The sequence below is a fragment of the Castor canadensis genome, chromosome 4, assembly GCF_047511655.1.
Source record: "Castor canadensis chromosome 4, mCasCan1.hap1v2, whole genome shotgun sequence".
Lineage (NCBI taxonomy): Eukaryota > Metazoa > Chordata > Mammalia > Rodentia > Castoridae > Castor > Castor canadensis.
Genome location: NC_133389.1, coordinates 131,016,888 through 131,033,837, shown reverse-complemented (window position 1 = coordinate 131,033,837; position 16,950 = coordinate 131,016,888). Strand labels below are relative to the sequence as shown.

Here is a 16,950-nt window from a genome sequence, read left to right as displayed (position 1 = left end):
GAATACTGGGTGCATATTTAAAAAATATTTGTAAAATTGAAGAAAATAAGGAACAGCAAAAAAAGTACAAAGAGAAAGCATTGGGAAAACAGTAACTAGTACTCCACATAGCATTTAAAATATCAACTGAGAGCTAAGATACACACAAATATGAGTCTTTAATCATATTGCCATATTATCTTTACCTCTGTCTTGCTGCAGGTATTCCTGGACCCCCAGAAACATTACAAATATTTGATGTCTCCCGTGATGGTATGACACTCACTTGGTATCCACCTGAAGATGATGGTGGCTCTCAAGTGACTGGATATATTGTAGAGCGCAAAGAAGTGAGAGCAGATCGATGGGTCCGTGTAAATAAAGTACCAGTGACAATGACGCGGTACCGCTCTACTGGCCTTATTGAAGGCTTAGAATATGAGCACCGTGTTACAGCCATTAATGCAAGAGGCACTGGAAAACCAAGTCGTCCCTCCAAACCCATCGTTGCCATGGATCCAATTGGTAAATATATTTTGTATAAGTCACATAATTTATATGCAAACTCATCCTCTGAAGTTATACATATCTATGAGTTCTATAAAATGTACTGCTTTGGACTCACCCACAATCAAACTACAGACAATAGAATACAAAAATATAGAAAACAAAACAAATAGTATAATGCTACCAGTCCACATTTCAACAGCTCACTGAATTTGTTAGATGGCATACTTAATTTTCAACTTTACAACAACTTTAACAAGTATATTTGTCTTTTTCTTCCCAGCTCCACCAGGAAAGCCACAAAATCCAAGAGTTACTGATACAACAAGGACATCAGTCTCCCTAGCCTGGAGTGTTCCAGAAGATGAAGGAGGATCTAAAGTTACAGGCTACTTGATTGAAATGCAAAAAGTAGATCAACATGAATGGACCAAATGTAATACCACTCCAACCAAGATTCGCGAGTATACGCTAACACACTTACCTCAGGGTGCTGAGTATAGATTCCGTGTCCTAGCTTGTAATGCTGGTGGACCTGGAGAGCCCGCTGAGGTACCAGGAACAGTCAAAGTCACCGAAATGCTTGGTAAGACATGATCATTTACTTCCTGTTAAAATTGCATTAAGACTTATTTCCTGCTTGCTTCCCACAAAAAAAATCCTAAATTATAACCTTGCCTTTTCCTCCAGAATATCCTGACTATGAGCTTGATGAAAGATACCAGGAAGGTGTCTTTGTAAGACAAGGTGGAGTCATCAGACTTACCATACCAATCAAAGGAAAACCATTCCCAATATGTAAATGGACCAAGGAAGGCCAGGATATTAGTAAGCGTGCCATGATTGCAACATCTGAAACACACACTGAGCTTGTGATCAAAGAAGCAGACAGAGGTGATTCTGGAACTTATGACTTGGTTCTGGAAAACAAATGTGGCAAGAAGACTCTTTACATCAAGGTCAAGGTGATAGGAAGTCCTAATACTCCAGAAGGGCCACTTGAATATGATGACATACAAGCCCGTTCCGTAAGAGTCAGTTGGAGACCTCCTGCTGATGATGGTGGTGCTGACATCTTGGGCTACATCCTGGAGAGAAGAGAAGTGCCTAAGGCTGCCTGGTATACCATTGATTCCAGAGTTAGAGGTACATCTCTGGTAGTGAAAGGCCTCAAAGAAAATGTGGAATACCATTTCCGTGTTTCAGCAGAAAACCAGTTTGGTATAAGCAAACCCTTGAAATCTGAGGATCCAGTCATACCAAAAACACCACTGAGTAAGTGCTCTTTCAACCAAAAAAATTGTAAAAGTTGTTTCAGTAAGCATTTGTTTTTAAATGAAAATCATCAACTTACAAAATTTGGGACTGACTCTGACGTGTTTTTTTCCACTTACACCTCTAGATCCTCCAGAACCTCCAAGCAATCCTCCAGAAATACTTGATGTGACCAAGAGTTCTATTAGCTTGTCCTGGTCCCGACCCAAAGATGATGGTGGCTCTCGAGTCACAGGCTACTACATTGAACGCAAGGAAACATCAACTGACAAGTGGGTCAGACACAACAAGACTCAGATAACCACCACAATGTACACTGTCACTGGACTGGTTCCTGATGCTGAGTATCAGTTCCGTATCATCGCACAGAATGATGTTGGTCTCAGTGAGACCAGCCCTGCATCCGAACCAGTCATTTGCAAGGATCCATTTGGTAAGGAAAGAGTTTCCAAGGGGGATAAAAATCAAAGAAGCAAATCACATTTAGTCTTTTTCTCTTATTTCACCAATAAATCTGATTCTCTTTTCAACTGTATTAAAATATTTCAGATAAACCAAGCCAACCAGGAGAACTTGAGATTCTTTCAATATCCAAAGATAGTGTCACTCTACAGTGGGAGAAACCTGAATGTGATGGTGGCAAAGAGATCCTTGGATACTGGGTTGAATATAGGCAATCTGGAGACAGTGCTTGGAAGAAGAGCAATAAGGATCGCATCAAAGACAGGCAGTTCACAATTGGGGGTTTGCTGGAAGCTACCGAATATGAATTCAGGGTTTTTGCTGAGAATGAGACTGGGCTTAGCAGGCCTCGAAGAACAGCTATGTCTGTAAAGACTAAGCTAACATGTAAGTAGCCTTTAGTTCTCTGCTTATAATTTATAAACCAAACTTGTTAAGACTAATTCTTAATAGAACTTTTAGAAGTTTTATTGGAAAGTAAGTAATCTGGAAAGAAATCACTTACTTTGGTAGTCACACATGGAATAATTGATAAGTTCTACAAGAAGACATTCCAAGTACACAATGCCAGCCGAAATGTTAGGTGCAGTGAACCAAGCTTATTCCTGGAGCAATTTCTCTCTCTAATATAGTGGATATTTCATACCCCACTTCAATGAACCTATGTGAGGGCAAAAATACTACAGGTTTATAGAGAAAACTCGTATTTCTCCCAAACTACATATTATATTGTTAATATCCTCCCAATCGTAAAGGGAAAAAAGTCGCTGTACATAATAATGTGAAAATGTGTTCAGTTGTTTTCCATATGACCTTAAGAAAATGACTTCAAAAAGTCTGTCAGAATTAGCTGTAAATCATAGTATCTAGTAACTTTTTAGCCAATAGGATAGATCCATTCCCGATATTCAAGAACAGAAGGCTGTATATTCATTTAATACATTTAATATTATCTTTCATTGCCTTCAGCTGGAGAGGCCCCAGGAGTACGCACAGAAATGAAGGATGTCACCACCAAACTGGGTGAAGCTGCTCAGCTTTCATGCCAGATTGTTGGAAGGCCTCTTCCCGACATTAAATGGTACCGATTTGGTAAGGAGCTCATACAAAGCCGGAAATACAAAATGTCTTCTGACGGACGCACACATACTCTGACAGTAATGACAGAAGAACAAGAGGATGAAGGTGTTTACACGTGCATGGCCACCAATGAAGTTGGAGAAGTGGAGACCAGTAGTAAACTCCTCCTACAAGCAGCACCGCAGTTCCACCCTGGCTACCCACTGAAAGAGAGATATTATGGTGCTGTGTGTTCTACGCTTCGGCTTCATGTTATGTACATTGGTCGTCCAGTACCTGCAATGACTTGGTTCCATGGCCAGAAACTTCTACAAAACTCAGAGAACATTACTATTGAAAACACTGAGCACTATACGCATCTTGTCTTGAAGAACGTCCAACGTAAGACTCATGCTGGGAAATATAAGGTTCAACTCAGCAATGTTTTTGGAACAGTTGATGCCATTCTTGATGTGGAAATACAAGGTATTTTGTTTTGGCTTTCAGCGATTTTTTTTAATTTCAGGAAACGCACAATGAAAGCCATTATAATTATATTTTCTCCCAACAGATAAACCAGACAAACCAACAGGACCAATCGTGATTGAAGCTCTACTGAAGAACTCTGTGGTGATCAGCTGGAAACCACCTGCTGATGATGGTGGCTCCTGGATCACCAATTACGTTGTGGAAAAATGTGAAGCCAAGGAAGGAGCTGAATGGCAATTGGTGTCTTCAGCCATCTCAGTGACAACCTGTAGGATTGTGAACCTCACAGAAAATGCTGGCTATTATTTCCGCGTTTCAGCACAGAACACCTTTGGCATCAGTGAGCCTCTAGAGGTGTCCTCAGTTGTGATCATTAAGAGTCCATTTGGTGAGTACAACCTGATTTCTATTTTCTCTCTTATTTCATATGGTAAAACTGTGTCTTTTACATTAAATTTCTCTTGAACCAAAGTAATTCTGAAAGGAAATAGCAAAGATTCAGATAAAATGCAATGCCTTCACTTTACTAAAAGGGGACATATCTGCCCTGTCCCCTCCTTCTTTATAAAGTAACTCTGGGTTTTATACTTTTCTTAGCATAATGCTACCAGTTTTATTTGTCCAGAATAGCTATTTTTAATAGAACTTTGGAATAATTCTGAGTTTTTAAGGACCAGGATGCAGCTTAGTAGTAGAGTGTGTGCCAAGTATGTGCAAGATTCTGGATTTGAGCTCCAGGACTTCAAGAAAACAAACAAACAAAAAATAAGCTTTTAATAAAGCTGCCTATTTTGCCTCATTACTCAAAGCCATTTTTCTTTCTTTCTTTCTTTTAAATAGAAAAGCCAAGCACTCCTGGAAAACCAACTATTACTGCTATCACAAAAGATTCTTGTGTTGTGGCTTGGAAACCACCTGCGAGTGATGGAGGTGCAAAGATTAGAAATTACTACCTTGAGAAACGTGAGAAGAAGCAGAATAAATGGATTGCTGTGACAACAGAAGAAATTCGAGAAACCGTCTTTTCAGTGCAAAACCTTATTGAAGGTCTTGAATATGAGTTCCGTGTGAAATGTGAAAACCTAGGTGGGGAAAGTGAATGGAGTGAAATATCAGAACCTGTCCTTCCTAAGTCTGATGTCCCAATTACAGCCCCACACTTCAAAGAGGAACTAAGAAATCTGAATGTGAGATATCAAAGCAATGCTACTTTGGTCTGTAAAGTGACTGGCCATCCAAAACCTATTGTGAAATGGTACAGACAAGGCAAAGAAATCATTGCTGATGGACTGAAGTACAGGATTCAAGAATTTAAGGGTGGCTACCACCAGCTCATCATTGCAAGTGTCACAGATGATGATGCCACAGTTTACCAAGTCAGAGCTACCAATCAAGGGGGATCTGTGTCTGGCACTGCCTCATTGGAAGTGGAAGGTAAAAACAAATCAGTTTGGTATTAGCAGACCTATCATTAACTTGGGGATAGTTAGGAGTGTTAAATAGTTATTATCAGGTGTTGCTAAATCATATTCTTTCTTCCTTTTTTCTGATACAGTTCCAGCTAAAATACACTTGCCTAAAACTCTTGAAGGCATGGGAGCAGTTCATGCCCTCCGAGGTGAGGTGGTCAGCATCAAGATCCCTTTTAGTGGCAAACCAGATCCTGTGATCACCTGGCAGAAAGGACAAGATCTCATTGACAATAATGGCCAATACCAAGTAATTGTCACCAGATCCTTCACATCACTTGTTTTCCCCAATGGAGTGGAAAGAAAAGATGCTGGTTTCTATGTAGTCTGTGCTAAAAACCGATTTGGAATTGATCAAAAGACAGTTGAACTGGATGTGGCTGATGTTCCCGACCCACCCAGAGGAGTCAAAGTCAGTGATGTCTCACGAGATTCTGTCAACTTAACATGGACAGAGCCAGCTTCTGATGGTGGAAGCAAAATCACCAACTATATTATTGAAAAATGTGCAACAACTGCAGAAAGATGGCTCCGTGTAGGACAGGCCCGAGAAACACGTTATACTGTGATCAACTTATTTGGAAAAACAAGTTACCAGTTCAGAGTAATAGCTGAAAACAAGTTTGGCCTCAGCAAACCATCTGAGCCTTCAGAACCAACCATAACCAAAGAGGACAAGACCAGAGCTATGAATTATGATGAAGAGGTAGATGAAACCAGGGAAGTTTCCATGACTAAAGCATCACACTCTAAAACCAAGGAACTCTATGAGAAATATATGATTGCTGAAGATCTTGGACGTGGTGAGTTTGGAATTGTCCACCGATGTGTGGAAACATCCTCAAAGAAGACATTCATGGCCAAATTTGTTAAAGTCAAAGGAACTGATCAGGTTTTGGTAAAGAAAGAGATTTCCATTCTAAACATTTCCAGGCACCGGAACATCTTATACCTCCATGAATCATTTGAAAGCATGGAAGAATTAGTTATGATCTTTGAGTTCATATCAGGACTTGACATATTTGAACGTATTAACACAAGTGCTTTCGAACTTAATGAAAGAGAAATTGTAAGTTATGTTCGCCAAGTCTGTGAAGCACTTGAATTCTTACATAGTCATAATATTGGACACTTTGATATTAGACCAGAAAACATCATTTACCAAACAAGAAAGAGTTCCACGATTAAAATAATAGAATTTGGTCAAGCCCGTCAGCTAAAGCCAGGAGACAACTTCAGGCTTCTGTTCACTGCCCCTGAATACTATGCACCTGAAGTCCACCACCATGATGTTGTCAGCACAGCCACAGACATGTGGTCGCTTGGTACACTGGTGTACGTGCTACTGGGTGGTATCAATCCATTCTTGGCTGAAACTAACCAACAGATGATTGAGAATATCATGAATGCTGAATATACTTTTGATGAAGAAGCATTCAAAGAAATTAGCCTTGAAGCCATGGATTTTGTTGACCGGCTCTTAGTGAAAGAGAGAAAATCTCGCATGACAGCATCTGAGGCACTTCGGCACCCATGGCTGAAGCAGAAGATAGATAGAGTCAGTACTAAAGTCATCAGGACATTGAAGCACCGACGTTACTACCACACCCTGATCAAGAAAGACCTCAATATGGTTGTGTCAGCAGCCAGGATCTCCTGTGGTGGTGCAATTCGATCTCAGAGGGGAGTGAGCGTTGCTAAAGTTAAAGTAGCGTCCATTGAAATCGGCCCAGTTTCTGGGCAGATAATGCATGCAGTTGGCGAAGAAGGAGGATATGTCAAATATGTATGCAAAATTGAAAATTATGATCAGTCTACCCAAGTGACCTGGTACTTTGGCGTCAGACAGCTGGAGAACAGTGAGAAATATGAAATCACCTATGAAGATGGAGTAGCCACCATGTATGTCAAAGACATTACCAAATTTGATGATGGTACCTACAGATGCAAAGTAGTCAACGACTATGGTGAAGACAGCTCTTACGCAGAGCTATTTGTTAAAGGTGTGAGAGAAGTTTATGACTATTACTGCCGTAGAACCATGAAGAAAATCAAGCGCAGAACAGATACAATGAGACTCCTGGAAAGGCCACCAGAATTTACCCTGCCACTCTATAACAAAACAGTTTATGTGGGTGAAAATGTCCGGTTTGGGGTAACTATAACTGTCCACCCAGAGCCTCGTGTAACATGGTATAAATCGGGTCAGAAAATCAAACCAGGCGATGATGACAAGAAATACACATTTGAGTCTGACAAGGGTCTTTATCAATTAACAATTAACAGTGTAACTACAGATGATGCTGCTGAATATACTGTGGTAGCAAGGAATAAATATGGTGAAGACAGCTGCAAAGCAAAGCTGACTGTAACCCCACACCCACCTCCAACAGAGACCACCCTAAGACCCATGTTCAAACGGCTACTGGCAAATGCAGAATGCCAAGAAGGCCAAAGTGTCTGCTTTGAGATCAGAGTGTCTGGTGTCCCTCCACCAACATTAAAATGGGAGAAAGATGGTCAACCACTGTCCCTTGGCCCTAACATTGAAATTGCCCATGAAGGCTTGGATTATTATGCTTTGCACATTAGGGATACTTTGCCCGAAGACACGGGTTATTACAGAGTCACAGCCACAAACACAGCTGGATCCACTAGCTGCCAAGCTCACTTACAAGTGGAACGATTAAGATATGTCAAACAGGAATTCCAGAGTAAGGAGGAACGTGAGCGACACGTACAAAAACAAATTGACAAGACACTAAGGATGGCTGAAATTCTTTCTGGCACTGAAACTGTACCACTGACACAGGTAGCACAAGAGGCTCTGAGAGAAGCTGCAATCCTTTATAAACCAGCTGTCAGCACCAAAACTGTAAAAGGAGAATACAGACTTCAGACAGAAGAAAAGAAGGAGGAGAGAAAACTCCGTATGCCTTACGAAGTTCCAGAGCCACGCAAGTACAAGCAAACCACCATAGAAGAAGACCAACGCATTAAGCAGTTTGTGCCTATGTCTGACATGAAGTGGTATAAAAAGATACGTGATCAATTTGAAATGCCTGGGAAACTTGACAGAGTTGTACAGAAAAGACCCAAGCGTATCCGCCTTTCACGATGGGAACAGTTCTATGTGATGCCTCTTCCACGCATTACAGATCAATACAGACCAAAATGGAGGATTCCCAAACTGTCCCAAGATGATCTTGAAATGGTGAGACCAGCCCGCCGGCGAACACCTTCTCCTGATTATGACTTTTATTATTACAGACCTAGGAGACGTTCTCTAGGTGACATCTCAGATGAGGAATTGCTCCTCCCTATCGATGACTACCTGGCAATGAAAAGAACAGAGGAAGAGAGGCTGCGTCTTGAAGAAGAGCTTGAATTAGGCTTTTCGGCTTCACCCCCAAGTCGAAGCCCCCCACGTTTTGAGCTTTCTAGCCTACGTTATTCTTCACCACAAGCTCATGTAAAGATGGAGGAAACAAGAAAAGATTTCAGATATTCAACCTATCACATCCCTACAAGGGAGGAAACTAGTACAAGTTATGCAGAGCTGCGGGAACGGCACGCCCGGGCCTCATACAGACAGCCAAAGCAAAGGCAGAGAATCATGGCTGAGAAGGAGGAGGAGGAGCTGCTCCGACCAGTGACGACCACCCAGCGTCTCTCAGAATACAAAAGTGAGCTTGACCACTTGTCAAAGGAAGAAAAGTCTAAAAAGAAATCAAAACGACAGAGACAAGTGACAGAGATAACAGAAATTGAGGAAGAATACGAAATCTCAAGACGTGCTCAAAGAGAATCTTCCTCATCTGTGTCTAGGTTACTAAGACGACAGCGCTCCCTGTCTCCAACTTACATTGAGTTAATGAGACCAGTATCCGAACTGATCCGATCACGTCCACAACCAGCTGAAGAATATGAAGATGACTTAGAAAGAAGGTCCCCTACTCCAGAGAGAACTCGCCCACGGTCCCCTAGCCCTGTGTCTAGTGAGAGATCACTCTCAAGATTTGAGAGGTCTGCAAGATTTGATATCTTTTCCAGGTATGAATCCATGAAGGCTGCTTTAAAGACTCAGAAGACATCAGAAAGGAAGTATGAAGTTTTGAGTCAGCAGCCTTTCACACTGGACCATGCCCCTCGAATCACATTGAGAATGCGTTCCCACCGAGTTCCATGTGGCCAAAATACACGCTTCATCTTAAATGTTCAGTCTAAGCCAACTGCTGAGGTTAAATGGTACCACAACGGTGTTGAACTCCAAGAAAGCAGTAAAATTCATTACACCAACACAAGTGGAGTCCTGACTCTGGAAATTCTGGACTGCCATTCTGAAGACAGCGGAACCTACCGGGCTGTGTGCACCAACTACAAAGGTGAAGCTTCTGACTATGCAACCCTGGATGTAACAGGTGGGGATTACACCACCTACGCATCCCAGCGCAGGGATGAAGAGGTCCCCAGATCAGTCTTCCCTGAGCTGACAAGAACAGAAGCATATGCAGTTTCATCATTTAAGAAAACATCTGAGATGGAAGCTTCTTCTTCTGTCAGGGAAGTGAAATCACAGTTGACAGAGACAAGGGAAAGTCTCTCATCATATGAACACTATGCTTCTGCAGAAATGAAAAGCAGAGCATTAGAAGAAAAGTCACTGGAAGAAAAAACCGCAGCCAGAAAGATCAAGACGACACTGGCAGCAAGAATTCTAACAAAGCCAAGGTCCATAACTGTCTATGAAGGTGAGTCTGCGAGGTTTTCTTGTGATACAGATGGTGAGCCAGTACCAACTGTGACCTGGCTGCGTGGAGGACAAGTGATAAGTACTTCTGCCCGCCACCAAGTGACCACTACAAAGTACAAATCGACCTTTGAGATCTCTTCAGTGCAGGCTTCTGATGAAGGCAACTACAGTGTGGTGGTAGAAAACAGTGAAGGGACCCAGGAAGCACAGTTTACCTTGACTATTCAAAAAGCCAGGGTTACTGAAAAGGCTGTGACATCACCACCAAGAGTCAAATCCCCAGAGCTTCGGGTAAAATCCCCAGAAGCAGTCAAGTCTCCAAAACGAGTGAAATCTCCAGAACCAGTGACTTCTCATCCAAAAGCTGTACCACCCACAGAGACAAAGCCCACACCAGCAGAGAAGGTTCATCAGCTCCCAGTCTCTGTGCCACCAAAGATATCTCGACCCCTGAAGGCAGAGGCTTCTAAAGACATTGCAAAGCTGACCTGTGCAGTTGAAAGTAGTGTATTATGTGCAAAAGAGGTTACCTGGTATAAAGATGGCAAGAAACTGAAGGAAAATGGGCATTTCCAGTTTCATTATTCAGCAGATGGTACCTACGAGCTCAAAATTCATAACCTCACTGAATCTGATTGTGGAGAATATGTTTGTGAGATTTCTGGTGAAGGTGGAATTTCCAAAACTAGCCTCCAATTTATGGGACAAGCCTTCAAGAGTATCCATGAGCAGGTGTCAAGCATGTCAGAAACCAAGAAATCAGCTCAGAAAACTGCTGAGTCAACAGAAACCAAGAAATCAGCTCAGAAAACTGCTGAGTCAACAGAAACCAAGAAATCAGCTCAGAAAACAGCCGAGTCAACAGAAACCAAGAAAACTGAAGCAAAAGGTTCTAAACCAGTTTCTTCAAAACCGGTAATTGTTACTGGGCTCCAGGATATAACTGTTTCTTCAGACAGCATTGCTAAATTTGCAGTTAAAGCTACTGGAGAACCCCAGCCAACTGTCACCTGGACAAAGGATGGAAAGGTAACCAGTTCTTAAAATGCGTTAATTCTATTGTCTAAAAAGCTAATCTCTCCACTCATCCCCAGCTCCCAAAGAAGATTTACTGTTAAATCACTGCTTAAAACTCCAATCACTTGCATTCCACAGGCTATTACACAAGGAGGTAAATACAAACTCTCTGAAGACAAAGGAGGATTCCTCTTAGAAATTCTTAAGACTGAAACTTCTGACAGTGGGCTTTATACTTGTACGGTAACAAATTCCGCTGGATCTGTGTCCTCTAGCTGCAAGTTAACAATAAAAGGTAGGTGGGATTTTTTTCTTAACCAACTTTTTTCAGAAAACAGTTTTAAGGAAGTATTTTTGAACATAGATGTAAATATACATATATATATATTATATATATATGTATCTGAAGTTTGTATATACTTTTAGATTAACATAAAAGGCATGCCTAATTATATGTGGTATTGTATAAGATTCCAGAGAATCTTATAATTTGCTCCCAGGAATATATAAGAATGAAATCAGGTAAATATACAAAATGGTACGCTTCCCTAAATCTCTTGTTGTTTTCCAAAGCAGCACAAAGTTAATGAAAGAGCTATAATCATCTCCTCATTTAAAATTAGTTTGCTTTCATCTCAGTCTTCTAAAAGATAATTTTTCAGTTACTCAAAATCTCTAAGACAATCTATCTCCTAAATCCGTTGACTATTCTTTTCGAGATTTTTTTCTATAAGTCATAAAAATTATCTATTTCTTTCAGTTTTAAGGAACCATTACAGTGATCTCAAAAATAATGTTATGACAGTTTACCAAGTTTGGAACTGAAGAGATGTCACCTATACTATATACAGAAGCTGACATTTTTTTCTTTGTCTATTATGCACATGTAGAATCTACAAAAATAAAGGGTGAGAGACCCCTTTTAATTAAGCCTGCCTCACAGAGTTTTCTTTTTTAGCTGTGAAAGACACTGAGACACAAAAAACCTCTGAAATTACATCTCAGAAGAAGGCAGTTGTCCAAGAGGAAGTTTCCCAAAAAGGCCTATCTTCTGAAGAAATCAAGATGTCAGAGGTGAAATCTCGAGAAAAATTAGCTGTCAAGGAAGAAGCATCAAAAGTTCAGATTTCTGAAGAGGTCAAAAAATTAGCAGCAACCTCTCTGGAAAAATCCATTGTCCACGAGGAAATCACCAAAACGTCACAGGCATCAGAAGAAGTCAGAACTCATGCTGAGATTAAAGCATCTTCCACTCAGATGAGTATAACTGATGGTCAAAGAGTGACTTTAAAAGCCAACATTGCTGGTGCCACTGATGTGAAATGGATGCTGAATGGCATTGAGCTTACTAACTCTGAGGAGTACAGATATGGTGTCTCGGGAAGTGACCAGACCCTCACTATCAAGAAAGCCAGTTACAGAGATGAAGGAGTCCTCACCTGCATAGGCAAGACGAGTGAGGGAATAGTCAAGTGTCAGTATGACTTGACCCTGAGCAAAGAACTCTCAGATGCTCCAGCCTTCATCTCACAGCCCAGATCTCAAAATGTTAACGAAGGACAAAATGTTCTCTTTACTTGTGAAATCAGTGGGGAGCCATCCCCTGAAATTGAGTGGTTTAAAAACAACCTGCCAGTAAGTTAAATTAAGAATATATTATTAAAGAAAATCTAAATTATCATATCTACTTCCGAAGGTCATAAATATTTCTTTTTCCTTTCTTTTAGATTTCTGTTTCTTCAAATATCAGTGTAAGTCGCTCCAGAAGTACATACACTCTTGAAATCCGAAATACATCATTAAGTGACAGTGGAAAATACACAATTAAGGCCAAAAATTTCCATGGCCAATGTTCTGCTACAGCTTCCTTAACAGTCCTTCGTAAGTATATCTTTGCCATTTTCCTCACTTCTTTAAGACTTTCTAGGGTGGCAAGGAGCTATATTTTGAGCAGAGAAAACTCTAGGAAGTCTCATTAAATTCCATGTGCAAGAGGGACAGGAATCTTGAATTCATCCCTAAAATCAGTTTCTTCACAGCTAAACAGAAATTTGGGTGAGTTAAATTTCAGAGTAAAGCTGCCGAATGCCCTGTAACACTTACTTTCAGGAAGTACAGTATGTCAATTGTTTTCTATATGGCTGATCATTTTTCTCATAGTGACTCCTATCACCTGCATGTAATGTAATGACAGAAATATAAGAATTTCGTTTCTTGCAGACATTGAGCTAGCTCTTGACAAATGTATGTATATATGTACTCGCTTATGCTTCAACAGCAAATTGTTTGGATTATGTTTCTGTGTGTGTTAAGTTTCCATTTCTGTAAGTCAATGTTAGATGTCATCAATTAACCAGATGTCATTGATGTTCACTGTATCTGCTATGCTCCACAGCTCTAGTTGAAGAACCTTCCAGAGAGGTAGTATTGAGGACAAGTGGTGACACGAGCTTGCAAGGAAGCTTCTCGTCTCAGTCAGTCCAAATGTCTGCCTCTAAGCAGGAGGCCTCCTTCAGCAGTTTCAGCAGCAGCAGTGCTAGCAGCATGACTGAAATGAAATTTGCAAGCATGTCTGCCCAAAGCATGTCCTCCATGCAAGAGTCCTTTGTAGAAATGAGTTCCAGCAGTTTTATGGGAAAATCTAGTATGACACACCTGGAAAGCTCAACTAGTAGAATGCTTAAAGCAGGCGGAAGAGGTGAGCAATAAAATTACCGGTAGAGATAGACAAGCCAAGTGGCATGCTGTAGTCTTTAGTACATAAAATTCAGTAGAGAGCAAATCATTATTTTCTTCAGTGATCCTAAAACTTTTTTATTCCTGTTTCGTAAAGGGGTTCCACCTAAAATCGAAGCTCTTCCCTCTGATATCAGCATTGATGAAGGCAAAGTTCTAACAGTAGCCTGTGCTTTTACCGGGGAGCCTACCCCAGAAATAACATGGTCCTGTGGTGGAAGAAAAATTCAAAACCAAGAACAACAAGGGAGATTCCACATTGAAAACACAGACGACCTGACAACCCTGATCATCATGGACGTACAGAAACAAGATGGTGGACTTTATACCCTGAGCTTAGGGAATGAATTTGGATCTGATTCTGCCACTGTGAATATAAATATTCGCTCCATTTAAGAGAGCCTATGCTCTCACACTCTGCATTCATTCTTAACTTTTCACAAACAATTCACATGGACTAATCTTTCTGATCTGTAAATATTTTTTAAGAAGTAGTTTTGTAACCATCTAAATGAGTCAAAGTTCAAAAATATGCATTTCAATCTTTTCATAATTATTGACCTAAGAGTATTATACATTTGCTGATGACATGTACATACTGTATATAGCCGGATCAACGGTTATAAAGTTTTGTACCATTTATTTTATGACATTTTACACTGTAACTTTTGAAACTAACCATTGGTAGGAGAAAGTTTCTTATGGAACGAATACCCTGCTCAATACTTAATCAATCTTTGTGCCTCAACATACTGTTGATGTCTAAGTATGCCTCAGTGGGTCGAGAAATTCCCCACTGAAGATGTCCTGTCCACCTAAAAGATGCTGCTGCTACTCATGTCACCTGATATGTGCACCAATACCAATGGAATCAGAAATGTAAGGCATTGGTGATGTTTGCATTTACCCTCCTGTAAGCAACACTTTAACGTCTTACATTTTCTCTGATGATGTCACACTTAAAATATCATGACTTAAATATTACCAGAGCAAAGTGTAACGGCCAACACTTTGTTCGCTCATTTCACACTGTCTCTGACATAAAGAGTGCCTGGATAACTTGGAAAAGTACCATCGCCTGGCCATCCCTCATTTAACCAAGCTAGCCAAGTATTCCTATGCCAGAGCAGTGCCAACTCCTGGAGGTCCCAGGTGCAGCCAATGCCTTTGTGTGGTAGTTCTAAATTTATATTACACCTAAAAAAAAAAAACTGGGCAACTAAGCTATGAGCCACAGCAAAATATAAAGCATAACAACAAAATGAAGCTGTCGTTAAACCAACAATCTCACTAACTGCCCAAAAATAATTTGACGTAGTTCTTTTCATGCAGGTATAATTTTGATTGTTAGTTATAATTGTGGACCTCCTTGAGATAGTAACAACAAAATAAAGCATGCTATCTGCACCTCAAAATATGGTTGTTTGTTTTCTGTGAGATTCTGGAGTGGGGGGAGTATGTGCTTTCACGCATCACATCAATGATCATAGATGAGATAAAGCAATACAAGCTCAAAATAGGCCACCTAAGTAAGTTTTTTTAGGGAAATATTTAAATTACTGTGTTGGATGTATTCAGCAATTTTGTTTTAAAAGTCTAGATCTAGTTCTCATGGACAAATTTATCCTTGAAAGTTTGTCTTCTAAACTTATCAAGAAAAAAATAGTTTTATGGGAACCAATTCTTTTTTTTTTTTCATTTTTCTTTTATTATTCATATGTGCATACAAGGCTTGGTTCATTTCTCCTCCCTGCCCCCACCCCCTCCCTTACCACCCACTCCACCCCCTCCCTCTCCCCTCCCCTCAACACCCAGCAGAAACTATTTTGCCCTTATTTCTAATTTTGTTGTAGAGAGAGTATAAGCAATAATAGGAAGGAACAAGGGGTTTTGCTGGTTGAGATAAGGATAGCTATACAGGGCATTGACTCACATTGATTTCCTGTGCATGGGTGTTACCTTCTAGGTTAATTCTTTTTGATCTAACCTTTTCTCTAGTTCCTGGTCCCCTTTTCCTATTGGCCTCAGTTGCTTTAAGGTATCTGCTTTAGTTTCTCTGCGTTAAGGGCAACAAATGCTAGCTAGTTTTTTAGGTGTCTTACCTATCCTCACCCCTCCCTTGTGTGCTCTCGCTTTTATCATGTGCTCATAGTCCAATCCCCTTGTTGTGTTTGCCCTTGATCTAATGTCCACATATGAGGGAGAACATACGATTTTTGGTCTTTTGGGCCAGGCTAACCTCACTCAGAATGATGTTCTCCAATTCCATCCATTTACCAGCGAATGATAACATTTCGTTCTTCTTCATGGCTGCATAAAATTCCATTGTGTATAGATACCACATTTTCTTAATCCATTCGTCAGTACTGAGGCATCTTGGCTGTTTCCATAACTTGGCTATTGTGAATAGTGCCGCAATAAACATGGATGTGCAGGTGCCTCTTTTGGGTATATCTCCAAGAGTGGTATTGCTGGATCAAATGGTAGATTGATGTCCAGCTTTTTAAGTAGCCTCCAAATTTTTTTCCAGAGTGGTTGTACTAGTCTACATTCCCACCAACAGTGTAAGAGGGGGGAACCAATTCTTATCCATCAAAGATATTGAACATCTATGATTCACAGTATTTTGTACTACTGCCACCAGGAGCTATGCAAAGATGAGCAAGATGCTATAGATCCTGTCTATCAAGAAGGATAGTAAACAGAAAATGACAACTTCAGGAAAAATGATCAGTTGAGAAACTGAGTCCATACTGACTATTGCAGCTCCAAACTGAAACAGAATTAAAAAAAAACCCAAAACTCAGAAATAAAGAACTTATTTAAATAGTGTAGTTCTACCATGCTTTTTTTAAATTTTTTTAATTTTTTTTTTTATTATTCATATGTGCACACAATGCTTGGGTCATTTCTCCCCCCTGCCCCCACCCCCTCCCTTACCACCCACTCCACCCCCTCCCTCTCCCCTCCCCTCAACACCCAGCAGAAACTATTTTTCCCTTATCTCTAATTTTGTTGAAGAGAAAGTATAAGCAAAAATAGGAAGGAACAACAGTTTTTTGCTAGTTGAGATAAGGATAGCTATACAGGGAGTTGACTCACATTAATTTCTTGTGCATGTGTGTTACCTTCTAGGTTAATTCTTTTTGATCTAACCTTTTCTCTAGTTCCTGGTCCCCTTTTCCTATTGGCCTCAGTTGCTTT

At 40.4% G+C, this 16,950-nt stretch overlaps 1 protein-coding gene across 2 annotated transcripts in view; it reads left to right on the top strand.

Moving 5' to 3' along the window:
• Positions 1-15,161, top strand: part of Ttn (titin) — a 270,679-nt gene extending 255,518 nt beyond the window's left edge. For both annotated transcript variants that reach the window (XM_074071183.1, XM_074071182.1), the window contains 14 exons: positions 202-504; positions 770-1,072; positions 1,177-1,761; positions 1,889-2,194; positions 2,311-2,610; positions 3,193-3,768; positions 3,854-4,159; positions 4,612-5,205; positions 5,327-11,022; positions 11,149-11,305; positions 11,969-12,645; positions 12,738-12,891; positions 13,406-13,708; positions 13,844-15,161. In XM_074071183.1, the coding sequence (XP_073927284.1) occupies positions 202-504; positions 770-1,072; positions 1,177-1,761; positions 1,889-2,194; positions 2,311-2,610; positions 3,193-3,768; positions 3,854-4,159; positions 4,612-5,205; positions 5,327-11,022; positions 11,149-11,305; positions 11,969-12,645; positions 12,738-12,891; positions 13,406-13,708; positions 13,844-14,142 (10,559 nt within the window). In that variant the 3' untranslated portion in view covers positions 14,143-15,161. The remainder of the gene's footprint in view (positions 1-201; positions 505-769; positions 1,073-1,176; positions 1,762-1,888; positions 2,195-2,310; positions 2,611-3,192; positions 3,769-3,853; positions 4,160-4,611; positions 5,206-5,326; positions 11,023-11,148; positions 11,306-11,968; positions 12,646-12,737; positions 12,892-13,405; positions 13,709-13,843) is intronic.
• Positions 15,162-16,950: the final 1,789 nt, after the last annotated feature.